Source organism: Aulonocara sp. 'chitande type north' Nkhata Bay, linkage group LG11 (genome assembly GCF_057382095.1).
Source record: "Aulonocara sp. 'chitande type north' Nkhata Bay isolate Kocher_YH1m ecotype deep benthic linkage group LG11, A_spYH_male_GT1.1, whole genome shotgun sequence".
NCBI lineage: Eukaryota > Metazoa > Chordata > Actinopteri > Cichliformes > Cichlidae > Aulonocara > Aulonocara sp. 'chitande type north' Nkhata Bay.
In genome coordinates, this window is record NC_141354.1 from 23,445,018 (window position 1) to 23,466,230 (window position 21,213).

General features: G+C 38.4%; 3 protein-coding genes across 4 annotated transcripts; 2 read left to right on the forward strand and 1 right to left on the reverse strand.

Moving 5' to 3' along the window:
* Nucleotides 1–369: 369 nt before the first annotated feature.
* Nucleotides 370–8,922, reverse strand: LOC147318972 (cytochrome P450 4B1-like). The gene is made up of 12 exons (XM_086311204.1): nucleotides 8,621–8,922; nucleotides 8,296–8,440; nucleotides 8,146–8,190; nucleotides 7,926–8,053; nucleotides 6,263–6,387; nucleotides 6,000–6,154; nucleotides 5,807–5,913; nucleotides 4,634–4,824; nucleotides 4,360–4,493; nucleotides 2,663–2,727; nucleotides 2,211–2,293; nucleotides 370–1,442 (listed from the first exon to the last, which is right to left on the reverse strand). Exons 1-12 carry the CDS (start codon nucleotides 8,810–8,812, stop codon nucleotides 1,271–1,273), a joined length of 1,542 nt encoding a protein of 513 aa, XP_086167330.1. The 5' UTR covers nucleotides 8,813–8,922; the 3' UTR covers nucleotides 370–1,270.
* On the forward strand, nucleotides 6,705–13,831 carry LOC147318973 (uncharacterized). Its single transcript, XM_086311205.1, has 7 exons — nucleotides 6,705–10,130; nucleotides 10,251–10,589; nucleotides 10,699–10,980; nucleotides 11,058–11,258; nucleotides 11,341–11,451; nucleotides 11,579–11,619; nucleotides 11,729–13,831. The coding sequence occupies exons 1-7, from the start codon at nucleotides 9,992–9,994 to the stop codon at nucleotides 11,831–11,833; spliced, it is 1,218 nt and encodes a 405-aa protein (XP_086167331.1). The 5' UTR covers nucleotides 6,705–9,991; the 3' UTR covers nucleotides 11,834–13,831.
* A 1,116-nt stretch (nucleotides 13,832–14,947) lies between these two features.
* Nucleotides 14,948–19,415, forward strand: med18 (mediator of RNA polymerase II transcription, subunit 18 homolog (yeast)). Of its 2 annotated transcripts, none has more exons than XM_086311206.1 (3): nucleotides 14,948–16,421; nucleotides 16,839–16,941; nucleotides 18,129–19,415. In XM_086311206.1, the coding sequence occupies exons 2-3, from the start codon at nucleotides 16,869–16,871 to the stop codon at nucleotides 18,683–18,685; spliced, it is 630 nt and encodes a 209-aa protein (XP_086167332.1). In that variant the 5' UTR covers nucleotides 14,948–16,421; nucleotides 16,839–16,868; the 3' UTR covers nucleotides 18,686–19,415. The 2 variants fall into 2 exon arrangements, with proteins under 2 accessions (XP_086167332.1, XP_086167334.1); XM_086311208.1 differs by lacking the exon at nucleotides 14,948–16,421 and adding an exon at nucleotides 16,430–16,752.
* Nucleotides 19,416–21,213: the final 1,798 nt, after the last annotated feature.

Genomic DNA, 21,213 nt, shown 5'->3' on the forward strand with positions numbered 1-21,213 from the left:
TGTCCTCCAGCTTCTCTTATCTCCCTCTCTCCTCTGTATTTATGCTGTCCTTTTTGTGTCCCTTCTCTAGGTTTGTTTACACGTCGAGGCAACTGAATGTTGTTTTGTGTATTTTTTCCAGGTTGGATATCGACGAGATCATGGAGGGGGGACTTGAACTAGATGAAGTAGATGGTGTCAGAGATATGCTGACAACAAAGGCCGTACCATTTACCCAAGATCATTGCCCTGTGAGTGGCAGCCCTGCCCACAAGAGGATAGAAATGTCTCATCATTGGATTAATATGACCACTCAGAACAAGCTTGTATTGATTTCTGGTAACCTTCCCCTCTTAAAGGACAAGTGGACTCAAAGATATCAGTCAGAGGTAAAGGTTTTGTCATTTTTCTTACATTTAATTAACCATAAACAACACTACAGTGTGAATTTGCCTTGATATAAACTGATATTTCAGATTTACAATAAGCTGTATGTATGAGGAAAGACTCTAAATGCAATGCGAGTAATTTGATACATTGTCCACATTTTTAAGCATCAACTTTACAGTCTGCCTCTGTAAAATAAGGTTATATTCCAGAGATAAACTTTGATCATATATCTATGAATTGCTTTCATGCTGACTTTCCTTGCTTTTATAAGACTTCATATAAATGCACAAACATAGATAAATGATCTTCATTACAGGTCAAAGGGACCTCTTCTGTAAACAATAGAAGTAATTCGAAATATAAGCTCAATTAACCCTTTTTGTTTGGGTTTATCCTGAATACTAAAATACAGTGAAGAACTTGTTTTATCTTTTTCTGTTATTATTCTTTGGTGCAAACTGAGTGCTAATTTAATTTACAGCATAGCACCAGTTCTCTTCCTCTATTTAAAAATGGCCACAGTTGCTTGGTGTTTAAAATAGAAATATTAAGTGATGAGTGTAAAACTTAATATGGAAATGTAAGTTGTAATTACTAGAATTTTATCTACAACCTTACACTGCAAAAGTGCAATGCCATTTACTACAATTCTGTTATGTACTACTCGTAAAAAAAAAAAAGCAAATTCTAGTACTTTCTGCACAAGCTTCTCCTTTAGTGTTTTTGTGTAAAAAGCAGATTTTTTTCAACAAGTAATTTTTCCTAAAACATAAACTGCACGGCAGAGTTAATTAAATTTTATGTGAAAGCTCAGTTATATGGTAGAAGGTAGAATCAACATACTTTTTTTACTTTCTAAATAAAGTAATTTTGAGCAGTTCTTGCAGTTAGTGCACTTTAGCTAAGTCTCTAAAAGTTTGATCTTGATGTGGATGCCATTGAGTGAGCGGAGAACCAGTCGGGGGATGATCTTGGGTTTCATAGTGGGCTCCGCTATGAGCTGGTATCGCTTCAGTGTCAGAGCTGTCACCACTTTCATCTCATTCATAGCAAAGTTCTGACCGATGCAGTTTCTGCAAAATACATAAAATGTAAGAAATACACAAAGACCTGAAAAACAATTAAAATAATTTGATCCTTCTGAGATTTGGACATGCAGAAAATGGAAAGGAGGGATAAATATAGTATGTTATCTTTTAACATTCAGGTCCAAAGGTGCTTGTATTTTAAATGAGATCAATCTTAGATTACAGTGAGTTCCCCCTTTCCCCTACTTGCTCTAGCCCAGTGGTTCCCAAAGGGGGCGGCACGGTATGAAAAAAACAAAACAAAGAATGCTTGGACACTGCTAGCATAATGGATAGGTTTTTGACAGGGCTCCCACACAAACGCAAAGCAGAGGATGAAGCATCGCCAAATATGGTTCCAAACCAACTTCCTTCCAAGCCAAAGACTAGAACATGGTAAATGGTAAATAGACTGGTTCTTATATAGCGCTTTTCTACTCTGAGCACCCAAAGCACTTTATACAACTCGTTCATTCACCCAATCACACACAAGCACTTTTCTAAGTTTTTCGTGCTATCTAACTATCATTCATACATACACATTCACACTCGGATGGATGCATCGGGGAGCAACCTGGGGTTGGTATCTTGCCCAAGGATATTTGGGTAAAACAATGGGGGGCCTAGCAACAAAAGTTTGGGAACCACTGCTCTAGCCCATCATAAAACCAGTTTGCTGATGGAAATGGGGTCAGTGCTAAGTTACACATTCACATACTTGAGACTACTACAAGCAGTCTCTATACAGTGATATAGTTTCAGGTGAGGACAAACCTTGGCCCAGCTGAGAAGGGCACAAACGCATGAGGGGATCTCTTAGCAATGTTCTCTGGTAGGAAACGCAGAGGATCAAAGACCTAATGTAATACAGGACAAAGAAAGAGAGCAGTGTTATGTGTATTACTTATTTTCTGAACCTCATCGCCCTTATCACTTGCGCAGAGAAAACTGCATTCTGACACACATAATATAGTAAGTCATTAAACCAGCTTGAATCTGTCCTGAGGTCCACTTTGGCACCAGGGACCTACCCACCTCAGCAAATACAGCACTAGTAATTAATTTAATGCACCAGTTTCATGATTGCTTCTTCAGTTATTTGATATATTGTATGCAGCCTTATGGGCAGAGTGCTGAAAACATCACAATTTTATTTCGTCATAGATTCCTTTGATGATGTATTCCATGTAGTAAGTTGTGCTGGGAATAAAATTGTCTTTACTTACATTAGGGTTTTCCCAGACAGATGCATTCCTGTGAATTCCAAATACACCTATTCCAACAACAGAACCTACATTTGAAAGAAATGTGTACTTAGTTTATTATTATTAAAAGATTATAGGGTGTGTGTAGCTGAACATTATTTTTCAAACAAAACAAGCATACACCATATCGAAAAATTTATTGTGACACAACTCATAATTCAAATGCAGGGGTTTTAAGTCCAGTTGGCACAGATACATAAAATCAAGCAGCTAGCCATGCAGCGTGATCAAGTGTAAGTGGTATTATTGCAAACTGGAAATGTTTAGGAAGTATAGCAACTCAGCCATGAAGTGCCAGACCATGTAAAGTTGCAGAGTGAGTGTAGAAAAGTCCATGTTAGCGTGAACTACATTACCCAGCAGCTTTGCAGTCATGGGATTCATGGGACTCCTGAGCTAGATAGCCTGACTTAGTTCATGGGCTGATGAGAGACGAGGGGAGAGCTGCTGGGAAGAAAAGCAAATAGCCCCCCTGTGTTTGTTGTAAATGGTGTGTGTCACATAAACGTGAGTTTACATTTCATTTTTAAGATGTTTTACCCTGTGTGTATTTATTCTAGCTACCTTTGGCATATGTGCTAGTTATAGATAACTATGGTGGCCCAGCTATTGGATAGTTTCTGGCCTTGTTCCAGCTTTATTTGTTCCCTTTACCAATTAATGTGACATTGTACGCTGTAACATGGGTGTATTACGTAGTGGTAGAGGGCTGGCTACTGAACAACTGCCTCAATATAAATATTTCATCTCTTGTGTTGGAGTGCCATCTTGTGGCCCATTTTGGGTAGTGTTTTAATAAATGTGATTGCTCTTAAGAAGCAGTATCAGGTTGATGCACTGCCTTAGCAGATTTGTTGTGGAGGAATTTGTGGCCAGCTTTATTACCGTTTAATCTTAATTCATGTTCTAAAGTATTTCCTGTTCTTGATCGCAGAAACCACACCATATCACCCCTCCACATCCTCCTACACCATGTCATATCTCCTTGTACCATCAGTCTGAGTGTAAATAAACTCCACCTCTTACAATCTACTCCCTGGATGTCAGCCTCTCCTTCTGACCAAGGATAACTATTGTAGCAAAAACCAACATTAAACTGATGTGCACCATTCTGTACAGTGAGGTTGCAGAGTGCATAAAAATCTCCAACGCTCTGCTGACTCAGTAACTGCAGAGCTCTAAACCTCCTCTGGCATCAACATCAGCACAAAAACTGTGTGCCTGGAGCTTCATGGCTCATGGATTCCCATGGCTGAGCAGTTCCAGTGAGTGTAATGTGTACTTTCTGCCCATATAATGTATATGATAATAATCTGGTGCCAACATTTAAATACTTCCATTTGGAAAAATGAAGAACTGACAAAGCAATTACGCCACACGTTTAAGAGATTTATACTAGTTTATAGAAAAGATACTGTATGTGACAATACAATCAAATAATACCAATATACCCTTGTAGAATAATAAAGTAATAAGTAATAAGTCAATATAGGTCCTTTATTGAATCGTAAAGAAAAGTCATTTATGTATGTAAAGACAAACAACGTCGGTTAAGAGTTTGTGTTTACCATGTGGCATGAAATGATTCCAAAAGCATTATTAAGTGAAGACATTTAATGTTTACTCTTTGATAATAACAACAGAGTAAAATCACTGACCTGCAGGCACTGTTCTCCCATCACAAAAGGTTACAGTTTTGGTGGTTTTTCTGGAAATTCCTGGTACAGGGGGGTAAAGGCGGAGAGCTTCTTTTATGCACATTGTAGTGTATGGGATTTTACTGAGATCCTCCCTTAAAATGAGACCAACATGCAGTGTTAGTGAAGTCAACTAATAAGAAATCTTGTTTATATGTCTCCTAATAAAGTTTTGGTACCACAGAATGGCACCAACTTGTCTCCCTATTGCAATGTTGTCCTTTCATAAGCCTACCACTCCATGGTTTCCTTGTCATGCAAGGCCTCCATAATCTCCTTCCTGCAAATCTTCTGATGTTCTGGGTTGCAGGCCAGACAGTAGAGGATGAAAGACAGGCCACTGGCTGTGGTGTCATGGCCCTCAAACATGAAGGTGTCCACTTCTGCCCGCATATCTTCATCTGACAGACCCTGCTGGTTCTCATCCTGGCGTTGAAATAAAGGATATTTACAGTTGATGAAAGACAGAATGGACTGCACTATACTCTAACTGGGCTTCTCAATAAAAGTGCTTTGTTACTTTTGCTGCTCAGGCTCATTATATTACTTCATCACCCGACTTCAACTCAGCTTTAGCTGGATAACATTCATCCTTATACAGATACCTTTATAAAATTGGGAATTTATTCAGCAGCCAAGTATCAAGGTCCGCTGTTCTTCTTAAACCATATAAAGCACTAATTGTTTGTTTTTTAAGCAAACACCTGCCATGCAGTTAATTATTGATTTTAATTTTTCCTGCCAAGGACAACAATTTGCTATGATATACTCATAAAGGAAGGATTCTTTCTATTCTTTCATTATCGGTTGATTATATTAATATTATACAGTTATTACACAATTATGTGTTTAAGTGATATAAATAAGATTTTTCAATTTGTGTGATTTTCAGTTAAAATGCACGAAAATAAAAAATTAATAAAAATTGGATCATTTTATGCGTTTTAATGTGTTTTAAACTGAACCCATGTCACGAAAGCTAAGTCTACTAAGAGAATAAACATGCTAGCTGAGACAGCCTCTACAAGCTGCCGTTTAGAGAAGTTTTTGGGAAAGAAACTGGGCAAAACACTAACCAGTGTTGATCATTCTCTACACAAAAGAGATTTTGTATTCAGGTTGCTGCTCACGAGAATGAAAAGGCTGATCATCGTCTTTGTGTCAGAGGACATTAACATGCAGCTTGGCAACAGCATGCATCTTTGCTTATTTGCTGCATGCATATGCTATTTCAGCTTTAGGCCAGCACTTCAGATATCTGACACGATCTCAAGTTGGCACTTGCCTTATTTTCTGTATGACCTTTATGCAGGAAAACCCCAGTTTGTGACTTGCCTATACATTAAGCAAATCCTACAATGGGAAATGTGTTGAAGTAAGAGGCTGAAACTGATGACACATAACATACTCTTGCAAAGAGAAGGATGTCCAGAAAGTCCAAATATCTCTTTGCCTGTATTTGTCCAAGCTCCTTCTCTTCCTTTAGTGCTTCTCGCCTCTTTCTTATAACTTCCTCTTTAGAAAAGAATATAAAATGTAAGCATTTGTAGATCTGACACTGATTTTTGGCAACGGTTCAGATGAATCAAAGCAAAGCTTACCTGTATGACTGAGGGCCACCTGACGTGCTTTTCTGTATCTGAAACCATGTGGGCTAAGGTGGAAAATGAGGTCACTGTGGTACGGAAACATTCTGAGCCGAAGGTCAATTAGAAAACTGAGGTCATAAACTGCTTTGATGTATGCATTTGTTCCACTGAAATGACAAAGGAGGCAAACATTAAATGCAGATTTACAACAACCAAAGACTCAACATAAAACTGACACTGTAAATGACTCTTTAAAAAGATTCATCTAGGCTCACCCCTCTGTCTGACAGTTGCTGTAGCAGCTGAAGGCACACTTCATAATGCTGTCCAGTGTCATGAGGCTCATGTGTTTAAACAATTCAAAAGGCTCATTTGTGCTTGCATAACTTTCCCACTTATCCTGCCAACAATGAGAGAACAGATGTGTCAGAAGAAAATTGTACATAGCATGATCAGCTACATGAAATGTGTTTTGTATTGATCACTAAGCAATCCACATGTCTACGTAACTTTTTACATGAACTCTTGTGTGATAAACTTATTTAGCAACTAACAGCTTCCTCTTTTCTAAGAACATACAGACTTAGAAAAGGGGAACCTCAGCTCTAAGTTCTTGGAATAACTTTGTTACCTTTGTACACACACAAGCTTGTATAAACAAAGAACGCAGACAGTGACAGAGCGCAAGTCCGTGAGTGCCTCTTGCGAGTACGAGCGCTCTGTGACCATCCTCGCGAGTAAAGACAACTGCAGTGTTTGTGTTTTCTAACTCAGGCGTCACAGCTGAAGAACTGTGGGGTGATTCTTAGAAATCCCCAGTCATTTAAATTGGTCCTTCGAGCTGGATAGATGAGTTGCTGGCTGTGTCGTAAGTACCCATCCTAATGTGTACCTCATGCATCCTGTTCTACGACCCTGAAGCCATCCTTCATGTGTTTCTTCAGTTTTTTTCATATCTGTCTCTTTCAACTTGAGTCAAAACGTGACCTAACTCCCTCCAATCTGTGTTTTCATTTCGTGCTACAGACACGCGTCGTTTTGGCATTCTACTCAGTTCCTGTACTTTTTCTGTTTGTATCACTGAGCACACAGCATTGCCACTTTTAGTTACATAGAGGTGCTGCAAGGTAAGCTTCTGTGGGCCTAATCTGTGAATTTGTGTGTCATATGAAGGATCTTTGTTTAAATCTTAGGGTGTTGTGATACTCATCAAAAGCAAGTGGTCGGGAGTCTGGTGGCAAATACTTCTCTGCCAACCTCTGTAGAGGCTCTAATGGTGGAAGGTCTAGAGTCTAATAGTAGTGGGACACTCCTTTTCCCGCACTGCTATAATTAATCTGTCCCTCTTCTTCTACCTCTTCATAGTTTAACATTAATTCTGCGTGCACGCCTTGTGGTCCTAGAACTACGCCAATTTTTAATTTTTCCATGCTGTCTCTCCCTAGGAGGTTGACTGGACAGGATGGATCGTATATACATTGGTTTTTACAGCTCTTGCCACTTTCTCTATGCACTAGCAGTAGCCCTTCTGTTAGAGATTTTACACTAGTGTGACCTGATGCAGACTTAACTATCAGGGTCTCTTTTGAAAATTTCAGGTTATTAGGTTTTTGATTTAGCACGGTTTTGCATGCACCTGTGTCGCATAACATAGTTACGTAAATTTTTAGTATGGGTCTCTCTCCTAACAGTGTAACTAGTTCATGCACGTTAAACACTTCTGTATCATCCTGTTTTTCCTCACTTCCTTGCTCTCTGTCTAGTCAATCTTCGTTCCTACCTTCTCTCTTAGAAATCCCCTGTCAAGATGTGATCTCTCTGCAGGATACAGACACTGCTCCTGCTTTACTTCTATGATATTTACTGACACGTGCTGACCAACACATCACGACTTTGATTTTATTTATCAATTATGCAACTAAATTGTCTTCAACGTACCAACATAGTCTCAGCAGACTCTGACATCAATTTTACGTATGGTTTCAAAACATCATAATGGAAACCTGGCGTTAAGAGCCTTCTTTGACGGAACCACTTCTGACCTTCTGACACCAACAACCCATTTCCTGAAGAACATGTGCATGAGTGAGGAAAGCAGCAAAACAAACAACTCTGCACTTTAACAAAATGCTGTAGAAGGGAGAAAAATGAACCTTACCAATCCAACCCTCCACAAAACGGTAGGCAAAATCATCTTTTGGCTCTGTTAGGAAACAAAACAAATAAAAATGGTGTTAGGGACCTTTAACTTTACTACACAGTTATAAATGTGCATCAACACAACAACTATGCAAAATATTTCTCATACCTGATGATGTCAGGATAGTTTTTGCATAATCTGGATGCTGAATAATGATGATACTGAGAAAGGGGCCAAACCAGATTGGGAAAACATATGAGTACTCCTGTCCCCATTTCACTACCTTGTCCATATCGGTCCCATCTTGTTTAAACTGAAAGAGAAAAAGTACAACTGAAACACATCACAGCAGGCAGACTTTACTCGTGTAATTGTGTTGTTTGTCATCTGTGTGTGTCTCTGTTTGCAGAATGGTGTTCTCCAACATGGTGTGGTCAGCTTTACTGGACGGTTACACATGTTACAGCTGCTGCGAGTGTGTTGATACAGTTACCTCCAGAACATGTCCAAACAGCCAGTGTGGCGGCGGCCCCGGAAAAGCTTGGAAGTTCCGCAGTGCTTCCCTTCTTTTCGCAAGTAGAATTGTTAATTTATAAACCACGACAAAAACACAGAGCACAACAAAGACGTAATGCATGTGAGGCCAGCCCAGCTGAAACTCCGCGAAAGTTTTAGTTAGTTTCATCTCGCAGGTGCAAGTGTCTTCCGCCTCCGCGTGCAGGAAAACCTCCCCAACAAAGCGCAAAAGGTGATCTGAGCTCACCTTTCTGATAAGAGCTGGAGGAAAAGCGATGTTTTCAGTGCTGTCTCCGGTAGGCGGGGAGTCTGACACCCAATAAAACGCTGACTTCATGTCCTGACGGAACTGTTGGCGTTTTGAGCGCAGGAGTGCAACAGCAACATCATTACGGCGGAAAACGAGAACTGGGATGATGAAGATGCAAATATGAGAAGAGTATTGAATTAAAAAGTAGATTATGAAGAAGTGCGGTTAAAAAAATATTTACAAATTCTATCAAAAATAACTTTGTTTGTTAACCAAAATAATTTCTTCTTATGTAAAGTGAACATCACACGCAAAAATGTAGGTTTTCCTTTTGGCTATTCTGTTTGCCTGTCAAACACTTGTTCCTTCATATTGTTACTACATACGTTGAGTTTATTTTAAGAAATATTGACACAATCAAATCCATTTAATTGACTTTATGATTAAAAAACTCAACAAGCAAGGAAATCCTTGACAACGCCTCTAACTTTATATTGTTAAATATAATCTGTGCAGATTATATTCATGTTTTTTTAAACGAATAAATACTCCAGATTACATATCATACTTAATTGCATGCTGATCTATGACAAATTAAGACACTTTAAAGTACTCAGCTCAGCACTTTTGGGGCGTTTATGATATTCATTAGAATTTAATCTCATTAATAAAAGTGTAATTGTGTTAGTTGTTGTACTTGGCAGCCAATAAGTTGGTTACAAGTGCTTTGTTTGCACATGAAGTCCAAACTCCAGTGAGTTTAACCGTACGATAAACTGTACAAACAGCTCAATCACAGTTTGGTTCAACCCTCACAAACATTATCTCAGCATAAAATACAATGTGAGAACATATTTGGCATCTATATATTAAAAAAGAAACTGGTTTGCGATGCACATTTTGTGTCTTAACACCCATACTAAATGTAAGAAGCAAATCATATGCCAGACCACATCAGAAAAACAGTGTGGGTGACAACCTTGCTAAATTTCCTCTGTACTGGCTGTTGGACCACTTCCGATGTGTCAGGCTCATTTAAACTGTTAAGCTCAATCTAAAACCTTTTGCTGAGAGGCAGAGTTTGTGATCTGTGTTTTTATGAGCAGTAATGGTACAGCCAGGATGCTTCATGTTGGGTTTTATTTCTGCGGGGACAGGAATTTCTCCCATATGAAACAGAAAGGCTTCATTTTCATCTTTTTACTTGTTTGGAACTTCTCTACTTTCTCAGGAAACAGTGAGTATCTGATCAAATCATTACTTAACTAAATTCATTATTCAAATTGCTTAATTAAATACAATGTATTTAAAATACAATTGATGAACTGACTTTTGAATATTTCATATATTTTTCAAGTGACTGTTAATTTAAATGAGCAACGTGATATTTTGCGAGTCGCAACACAACTTAATTTTTCGCTGGGATGTCGAGCTGTGATACCGTGTCAGCATTACATCCATCAATCAGACTCTTTCAAATGGTTTTACAAGAAGGACCATAGCAGTAAGCAGGTTCAGTTATTCTTCCGAGATAAGAGGGGAATGCAATATCATCAAATATCCAATCCCAAATTGAGAATTGGATCCAATCATTCCTTGGTCATCAGCTCTTTTACCGAGGAGGATGAAGGTGTGTACTGGTGTGAAACTTGCCAAGAAACATGCCAAAAGTCCACTGACATCATAGTGAAGAAAGGTTTGTCCTGCTGTCATATTTTTCTCCATTAAGTCAGAATCTACCTGTGCTTATGGTTTTTAAATTTGCCAAAGATAATTATCACAATCCTTTACCTCTCTTTTTTCAGAGACGTGGAAAGACATCAATGAGACAGTTTACATTGTTGCTGGCAGCAGTTTTCAGCACACATGTTCAAGTAAACTTGATAAAATAAACTTTTGGACTTTTAAAGCAACGACTGCTGTTGGGAAATCAGAAGTAAGAGCAACAACAGACAATTTGACTTTCAACAAGTCTATATATATTGGAAATGTCAGAAGAGAAGATGCTGGGAAATATACCTGCTGGATGAGTAGCTGTGTCGGACACAGTATTAAGCGAGTCACTATCAATTTGTGTGTAGTTACAGGTGAGAAACTAACACACAAACATCATTGTTTCATGATAGAAGATAACCTGATGTAACCTTTTGATCTTTACTTACAGTATATGACAGTAAGGATTCATCTGCATCTTGCGCTGTGACGTGCGGCATGAAATCAAATAATCCAAACAGAACTTCAACTACATCTGTGCCTGTACATCCACACGGGTCCCTAAAGTGCAATATAGATTCAGTGTTTGATGGATACACTACAGTTACTAAGAGTCCCACATTTAGCACAAACGCATTTAGCACAACAACAGGTGGGTGTTTAGCCATATGCTGTTTGTGAACCTTTTTCACCCGAATCAAAGAAATATTCATATTTAGCTTTTGGTTTAACAGGTTTTCAAAAAGAGCCTGAAGACTGGATCCCACTTATTTGTGGTATATCAGTATCATGTGTCATTTTAATGGCACTTTTAATTTTCTGGTTGAAATCAAGGTTACATTCAGGTAGGCTATGCAGCTGCGCCTCACTTCCACTTCCTTTGTATTTTATTGTTTTGTTTTTTTCTTATGGTTTGCTTGAAAAACTTTCCCCTCTGATTCTGAATATGCTTCTGCTTCTGTCTCACCAAAGCATTTCCTGTTCAAATTTGTTGCTGTGGCTTGAATAGCAGGGTAAGTGTCTGTGCTGACATCGAGGTGTAACCTAAAACCCTCATGCAGAAATGAAGTGTGTGCGTGTTTGCTTTGTCTGGGTAATGAAATGTATTGCTTTTTACTGCAGGTGGAAGAAGAGTCTTCAGTGGTTTATTCATCAATTATCATCAGGACACCGGGCAAAAGAATTAATCACATGACCTCTAGTGATTGCAGTGAAATAAAAGTATAGAGAAAAAAGTCCAGGATAAGTGCAGTCACTTTTATTTATATATAACTGAACTTTTACCTAATTTTCTGAAGGCAGGGCGGGTGTTTTAAAGTACATGGATCAAGATAATTTTAATGAGAAACTTTGAGTGTGCTACAGATGTTATCTAACAACATTTTTTTTTGTTGTTGTTGTTGCTCAGTACAGAGGTGAGGTCCATTCATGAACTGCATGAAAGCACAGTTTCTGATTACCTTGCAGATCAAGTTAAGATAAAACAAATGTAGGTAAAGAAGTAATGTTGACCTCAATATTCTACGGCAATTAAATGCTGCTTTCACAAAGAGGAACGTTATTAGGTACATTAATTTAGTCAAGCTCAGCAATTAAAACAAATTTACAAACAATTTCTATTTTTTTTGTTAAAAGAAAAAATACTTTTTACACTAAATTTTTTTTACAGCTGTATTTTGTCTTGCAGTTTTAGGTTTTATATAATCACCATATAAAATATAACCGCAGTAAAAAAGCATCTAACCAAAAGGTTGCATAAAGAAGGCTGTTAAAAGTGTTAAAACCCCAGCAGTACTGCGTCTGCAGTGTTAATCAATAATGATCATCAGTGATAGCAAAACAATAACACCCTGCAGACAAAAGGTTATAGTATGATTATTACTGATTATTACTCCGAATAGCCTATGTGAGTACCTCACCCACTTTTTTTATACACCACAACACCAACCCACAGAGACAGACAGGACAAGACACGCAGGACAAACCACTGCATCACGATCTGTCATTGGTGGCGGTGTGCACAGCTCTAATGAAAACAAACCCAAATAAGGCAGCTGGTCCAAATAATATCCTCAGGCATGCACTCAGGGTCTGCTCATCAGAGCTGGATGGTGTATTCATAGACATACAATCTGCCCATCCTTTAAGTCCATTACCAGTGTGGCCCTCTCCAAGAAACATACTGCCACATGCTTAAATGACCATCATTCTTTTGGACTAACATATGGGCTCAAAATGTGGTCATAAATATTTTATACTTGTAAAAAAGATTTGTATGTGTAAAAAAGATTTGTATGTGTAAAAAAGATTTGTGTGTGCGTAAAAAAGATTTGTATGTGTAAAAAGAATTTGTGTGTGCGTAAAAAAGATTTGTGTGTGGACTTAGAAAAAAAAAAACCAAGTTACAAGTACGGATTTTGACCCTATTTTTCTTCCTTTCATCTGATTGGTCAATGTCATGTCAATCACAAATGTAACAATCCAATCAGAGAACAGATGGGTTTAGCTGTCGGAGGGGCGCTTTTTTGAACTGCAGGTCCTTGAAGGGTGATACAGTTTGAAGCTGGAGGATCGCTATATAAATATCCGATAGCAGCTAGGTCCCCTAACTTTCAGTAGCTGTTGAAAGGAAAAAGTTGTGGTATATCAGTGGTTAGAAATACCATTATTACTTTAGGATTAGTTTAACACAAAGTCAGGGCTGACCCGGGACCATTGCTGTGAGTCACAGTGCGCAGCATAAAAGTCCTTTCACATCGGACGCAGGATGTGCTGCTAATGCTAACTGCTAACTAAAAGCAAAGGATCCAGAATTTGTTACGCTGGCTGCTGGGCTCTGTGGGTTTTTGCAGCAGCTCTACCTGTACTAGATGCACCTGCTCCTTGTCGTTTCTATCTCTGACTTTATGTCCTCTACAAGAGGTTTTTTTGCTGGTTCTTCAAATGTTCAATAAAAACATGTATGTTAATTCATGACGAAGAAAGCTTTGTAATTAAGATTGTCATTTCCAAAACACTGCCCGCCCCCACCCCGCGGTCCGCAGCGCTGTTGAAAAGGCTGTGGAAGTCCCTGTATTAAACATGTAGACCTGTGACACAAAAATCACCAAACTCGGACGACCACAGACTGTTTTCCTTCGTGGTGATGAAGGAAAATGCTGGGTTGGCATGTAAAAGGGCATTTATTCCCTTCAAAGACCTGCAGTTCAAAAAAAGCGCCCCTCGACAGCCAAACCCATCTGTTCTCTGATTGGATTGTTACATTTGTGATTGACATGACATTGACCAATCAGATGAAAGGAAGAAAAATAGGGTCAAAATCCGTAAGTGTAACTTGCAGGGGTTTTTTTTCTAAGTCCACACACAAATCTTTTTTACGCACACACAAATCTTTTTTTTTTTTTTTTTTTTTTTTTTTTTAATAAATAGGACAGGGGGAATGAATGAGAGAGAGAGGGGGAGAGAAAGAAAGAAAACCAAAGAGGAGAAGAGACGGTGAGAAGGGGGGGGAAGAGAGAGAAAAAAAAAAAAGAACTCCTGGGTCACCTGTATGGAGAAAAAAAACAAACAAACAAACAAACAAAAAAAACAAACAGAGGAGACAGCAAACAACAAAGAGCAACATAATAATAGAGAAAACAAAGCACCATCACAATAAACTAGCTAGTCATAGATATCAATATTTACTAAATAATAAACGATATTGTGCAGCACGCAAGATAGACAGCGCACAGTGTGCTTTGAGGCAGCAGCCAAGAAAGCTTTAGTCCGTGTCTGTGAATACCCATGTGTGCATACCTGTGTGGATCAGCATGCTTGCATTCCAAAGGTTTCTCCATGTAATGATCTGCTAGGGAGTGTGGGGGGGCCACAGCCCGTCCTCTTTTTTACACACACACAAATCTTTTTTACACACACACAAATCTTTTTTACACATACAAATCTTTTTTACGCACACACAAATCTTTTTTACACATACAAATCTTTTTTACGCACACACAAATCTTTTTTACGCACACACAAATCTTTTTTACACATACAAATCTTTTTTACACACACACAAATCTTTTTTACACACACACAAATCTTTTTTACACATACAAATCTTTTTTACGCACACACAAATCTTTTTTACACATACAAATCTTTTTTACGCACACACAAATCTTTTTTACGCATACAAATCTTTTTTACATATACAAATCTTTTTTACACATACAAATCTTTTTTACAAGTACAAAATATTTATGACCACATTTTGAGCCCATACTAACATCAATTGTGATGAAGTGTTTTGAAAGGATCAAAAAGACTGTCCTGGCTACCTTGGACTCTTTACTTTATGCACACATACAGAATCAGTCCACTAGAAGGTAGTAACACATCTGTGAAAATGCTGTTAGTTGACTGAAGCTGCATTTAATGCTGCAGACTCTCTGAGAAGCTGCTCTTAGTCAGACTCACACCCTTTCTCTGTAACTGAGCTCTGAACTTCCTGTAAGATAGACCGCACTCAGTCAGAGTTGGACACCAGATATCAAACATCAGAACTGTGAGCACTGGTATTACTCAGGGGCACGTGCTGAGTGCACTGCCACATGCTCTCTTCACATATGAGTGTGAGCACCCCCCTAATCAATACCAGAATTATAAAATTTGCATATGAATCTAAAGTAATTGGGCTGATTACTGGCAGGGCTGGCATAGAGAAGAGAAGTGAAATGACTAGTGGCCTGGTGTCAGGAAAATAATCTTGCCCTAAATGTAGATAAGAGCAAGGCGATCTGAGGAAAAAACACTCCAAGACAGAGGTAGAGGACACACATGAGGTTGGATTTCACCTGGTCTCACAACCAGCACATTGACTGTACTTTCTAAGATGACTAACAGGGCCCAGCTGCACTACTCAAGACAGGAACACTCTATTGTGCGAGACTGCACAATAAATCACAGGATCATCTTTTCATTAGTATATGACATTTACACCAACAGGGCTGTCAGCATTGCCCACATCAACATTAAATACAACACACACTCACAACACCACCAGTTAACAGGTAGGTGGTAGATTCTAAAGGTAGATGCAACAGGAGTCTGAAATCAAAGACTGTAAGTCTCAAATCAGACTCGTGAATAAGACAGTCAGTTATGCCTCTCTTCTACCCCATCAATATTATTGACTATTACTGTAATTATTATTACCTGCTATGGCACAAATTTGTAAAGACCGGTTTGCAAATATGGACAAAGCAGGTACAACTCAGGTTTTCAAACTCAGGTTTGTTTTTAAAACTAATTTTAGTGTTTGCATCTTCAATTCTTGCAATCTGTAAAATTTCCGGATTCTTTATTTTTATTTTATTTGAATAATTATTTTTGTTTTGTGTCAAGAGATTGGCAAAATTAAGTGTAAACTACTGCTTTTATTTCCACAGTATGTATGCCAATAAAGCCTCTAAACTTAATACTCAGTAATATATACTTTTCACAGTACTGTGAAAACAGTAATAGTTTTCACAGTACTGATAATCCATTCGTATAGCCGGTGTTAATAAAAGCAGAGTAGCCTAAAAAGCCTGTCTGTCCATGACGTCCATGTCCATTTCTTTCTATTTTATACACGGATGACCTGCTGTCGATATTTTAACACTACCAGTAGGTGGCTGTAATGAGCCTCAAAGTTGGATGTCTACCGATTTGACACACCAAAGGAAGACGCTTCTCATTCATTGTTGTTGCTAACTGTGTTCACTTTTTCTTTGATAACTAAAAAGACGTTTATTTCTTTCCGCGTTCGCTTCTTTATTTTTGAAAGGTAATATATTTTTAATGTTTCTGTAATAACATTGAAACGTTTAGCCTGTTAGCTTAAGTAACGTTCCGGTTAGCTACTAGGAAACAGAGTAGCTGTGTAGTAGTAGCCGTGTGTTCAGAACCCCGTTTAGGCCTTTGGTCTTTTATTAAAACGTTATCGAGAACGAACACTTAAAACATTTACCCTTTTTCCTCGGCTACTGCTCTTCGTGGTTTCGTAGACAATAATGCACTATAATTGTTGTTTCGAGTGATTTACACCTAGATTAGAAGGCGTTATCACTGGCTATTAGCGAGCTAAAAGTTACAAACTCTGTTACCTATGGCGACAGGTGAATTTTTTTTGTTAATGATGGCATTGCTCCATCAGATATTCCGACATGTATATATGTATCTGCATATAATTTTCTTTCTTTAGGCTCAAAAACCTCAAAGTACCCGAGGAAAGATGGAGGCGCCACCTGTTACTGTAATGCCTGTCACTGGGGGCACAATTAACATGATGGAGTATCTGTTACAAGGTAAGATATCATGCATCCACCGAAGCTGAAGCAAGTAAGCAGGCAAATAACAAGCCCTGAGTGTTATACATAGCATAAGGTACTGATAGTGGCAATACTACAGATAGTAGCTTATAGTAACAAAAATGCAAAACAATAGCAATAATCATTTAATAGTTGCATTGTGCAACTGTTCAGCACAATGAGTAAAGTTACATGAGCAACATCCTTTGGTGTGAAAGTGAACAGTGTTACATATGTCACCTTTGACCTAAATTATTATGCACTAGCTCCTAAATAACAGCTAAATTCTTATTATAATATTATTATAAATAATTTTTAAAATGGTGCATTTACAATGTTTAAAACCTTATTTCTTAACTTGGTCACTCAATTGTAGAATACTGTGGGCCTTCTCCTGGACAATCGCAGTTTTGCCTAAAAAATGTATGGTCCAAAGTTTTGTCATGTATGATTGCTGTGAAGTTTTATCAAATACTTTTTAAGATATATTTTCTTTGAAATATGGACCATTGAACCTCTTCCAGCATTTTTTTTTGTCATACATACCAGATGTTTGAACACAAATATCTGTTAAAGATAATACAGTTAAATGCATATGATTTCCATATCCAGATCTGCAGATCCAATCTGTCTCATATTTAAACGCACACCAATTTTTAATGGTATACAATTGAATTTCACAATAATGCAAAATGGAAAATTATTTCTTAGTTATAAAAATGAAAACAAATCTTTTTGGGGGGTTTAAATTTCATGCTGGATTGAGCAAATGTGAAGTTGTACCACAAAAATGAAAAATACATGCATAGTTTAACCCAAATAGACCAAAATTCTAAATTCTGGAGGTTTCAGATGGTATTCTGATAAAAAGATTTTGATTTATTGAGATAAGTTTAATAAATCAAAATGAGTATTTCATGATCTACTGAACTGTCTTATAATTTACTAGGTTTAAAATATTACTGCATGTGCCCTGAAAGTGGGTGGATGTGTATTTTTTTTGTTTTAAAGGAAAATCTTTGAGGTATTTGATATATGAAGCAAAAATGTCAAAGCAAATGTACAAACTATGGACGATCTGAGATAGTGGAGACTATATTTATAAATATAATATGTATAGAGTCCTGGCCATCAGATCAAATGTCATTTTTTGTATTTGTTCCTTGTGCACTTTATTTAATCAGGGAGTGTGTTGGACCAGGCCCTGGAAAGCCTCTTGCATCGCCTTCGAGGTCTGTGCGACAACATGGAACCTGAGACTTTTACTGATCATGAGTTGGTTTACCTTCTCAAAGGCCAGCAAGGAAATCCCTTCATTTTGCGTGCCCGCCGTTCCCTCTCCCACCCAACTGCTCCATGGCACCTACGCTACCTTGGTCAATCTGAAGTGGGAGACAAGAGTCGCCACGCTTTGGTACGCAACTGTGTTGATGTTGCTGCCACTCACAGCCTTCCGGAGTTCCTCAATGAGATGGGCTTCCGCATGGACCATGAGTTTGTCAGCAATGGACACATATTTCGTAAAGGTGCAATGAAAATTGTGGTCAGTAAGCTGTCACGCATACTTGTACCAGGGAATACAGAAAACACTGAGCATCTATCACTTTCATACCTGGTGGAGCTGAGTGTGTTGGCTCCTGCAGGACAAGACACTGTGTCAGAGGACATGCGCAGCTTTGCTGAACAACTCAAACCCCTGGTTCACTTGGAAAAGATTGACCCTAGCAAACAGAGACATTAGCCAGTTTTCCACAAAAAGGAACTTTCCCCGGGTGACTGGGAACCTTGGGAGGGACTCCATGACTTTCCACCAGAGGAACCAGGTCTAAGTCAACTTCTGAGGGAATTATTTCACTCTCAAAAAAGTTCCTTCTCAGGGCAGTATATTTTGAAAATTCAGTAACATTGGTGTTGGGGCTTGCAGCATTGAACAGAACTGATTGGCAGCCTCCTTGCACTATTTTAGTTAACTGCCTGAGCTATAGCTGATGTTATAGAGAGGGAGGTTGTTTTCAAGTGGGATAGTTTTTGAATGAAGGGGGGTGGAGGGACTAAACAAAGTGGTGAGTTAGAGGAATAAAATATTTTCTTTTTGTATTGTCTCACAACGCTTATGTTCTAAAGCAAAATTAAACATGGTCACACTTTTATGAAGCAAAAGCCATGTCTGAAGTTCTGGAATTTCCAGATTTTGTGTGAATGGAAGCAAAGATTCATCCTGTCCTCTGTGGCTGCTTTACTGTGTGCTTCAAAGAGACACTGACCTGCAGGTATGACACAAAGACCAGGGAAAAGAGACATAGATGCCTAATATGTAACGTCCTCATTATCAACTATAAAGCCCCACTTTTAAAAACACCTGTCACTTCATCAAAGAACTAATGTGCATAACCATTGTATGTTTTTTGTTTGTTTGTTTGTTTTTTAATAAAATAAAAAAGAGTCTATATATAGTCTTGGTTTAACAGTTACTGTTTGGTCAATTTTTAATGAGATAGAGAACATTTCAGCTAATACTGTCAAACATCACTGCATTCTACTAACTTTTACCAAATCATGGTTCTATAAGTTGGGCTGTAGGCAAGCTTATACCTGTGCTAACAATCAACACAATTCCTGGAAAGCCGAAAAATGATATTAGTTGTTTATTTTTGCAAATGATAACAAACTAGATAATATTTTCCATGTATCAACATTTCAAAACAGAATTTGAGATGTATGATTTTGGGTATTTTTCAGTTTATTTGAATCCTTTTTACATTTAAAGTTTCTTTTCAACACTCAGCTTTCATGGATATGTTCACTTCATCCCACTAGGGGTCTCTGTTTCTCTTCTTGTAAATATCCTGATTGAAGCAAATTGGATGCTACCTCACATCATCTACATGAGCTGTGGTTGCCATGGAAATAATTAGCTGTGAGATCTGCACATCTTTCCCCCCCACTCTAATTAGCTTTCTCAATTGCTTAATGATACATAGACCTGTGAAAGCCTTCCTTTCTTCCCCTCAACAAAAGCATTGATTTTCCCTCTCTTTCCCCTCTCATTTCTACTGTTAACCCATTAGTGGCTCTTTCATGGGAACATGAGCTGGGACTATTACACATGAAAGCACTGCATCTGCTTCAGGTTCTCCACTGTTAATATCGAAATCCAGAAAGGCCCATGCAGTAGTGTGTCAACATTATGGCCCGATCTAACTGCGGAGACCAAAGTAACTAATGCACATCCTGTCAGTTATGATAATAATGTTGGTAATAAGGCATGAGTGCTTCTAATAATACCCCTACAGGAAGATGCATTTGCAGAGATTGAGATGTAAAGTGACCGCGTGCATGTCTGAGGGGGAGAGCTCCAGGGCAGATGGCTGTCTCTACATGTTGACCTACCTGCGTATCATGGCTGATGAGGACAAACTCACTGAGGTGGAAAGGTGAGATGGCAGTGCTTCCACATGCATTTGGTGCAAGTTGAAAAACAACACAAAATGAACTTTGAACATTTACTAATATGTTAAAAATGTGTACTTTTCTAATCTTGTTTTGAAGTTAAGGTTAAATTGAACTGCTACTTGGTACACAGGAGTTGCCTGTCAGTGAGACTGGATTATCTGATGGAGACAGTTTTATGTTCCAACAACCAGAAGCAGACTGCCGGCCCTTAGGACTAAAGCATGATGTTTCAGCTCTGAGTGAATTATGTATTAAAGAGGCAGATGCCTCCTTGCCCAAGGCTTTATATGTCCAGCATGGATACACTACAGTCTACTGGCTTTCTTCCACTTAAACTTGTGTTTAGCACAGTGCTCTTTGGTGATGAGCTAGACTCCCACTGCACCTCCACTCAGCACTGCATTGCCTGGAGAACAGAGGCATAGTTAGGCTAATCAGTGTCTTGGCATCAAGCCTACTTGGCTATTGTGGATGTAGCCAGCCACTGACTTGCACAAGTAAGAGATTTAACTCATTGCTGGAGGCAATATGATCCGTTCTGTGGTTTATTTCAAGAAACTGAGACCAGAGCGACACCCTTTCAGAACGTGATATGGTTAAGGTTGCAGTACTCGAATGATTATTAATCTTATTCACTTTCATTGTTGGGTTGTTAATACTATTTCATAATGCCTGAAGCCTGAAATACTTTCATCATCGATTAATTTTTCAATTTGACGACGCAGAGAAGGGTATATTCTTTTTCATCGCTTACTCCCAGCTCCAGGAATATCAGTTTTCTTTTAATGGATCATCCAGTCTGTAAAATGTCAGAAG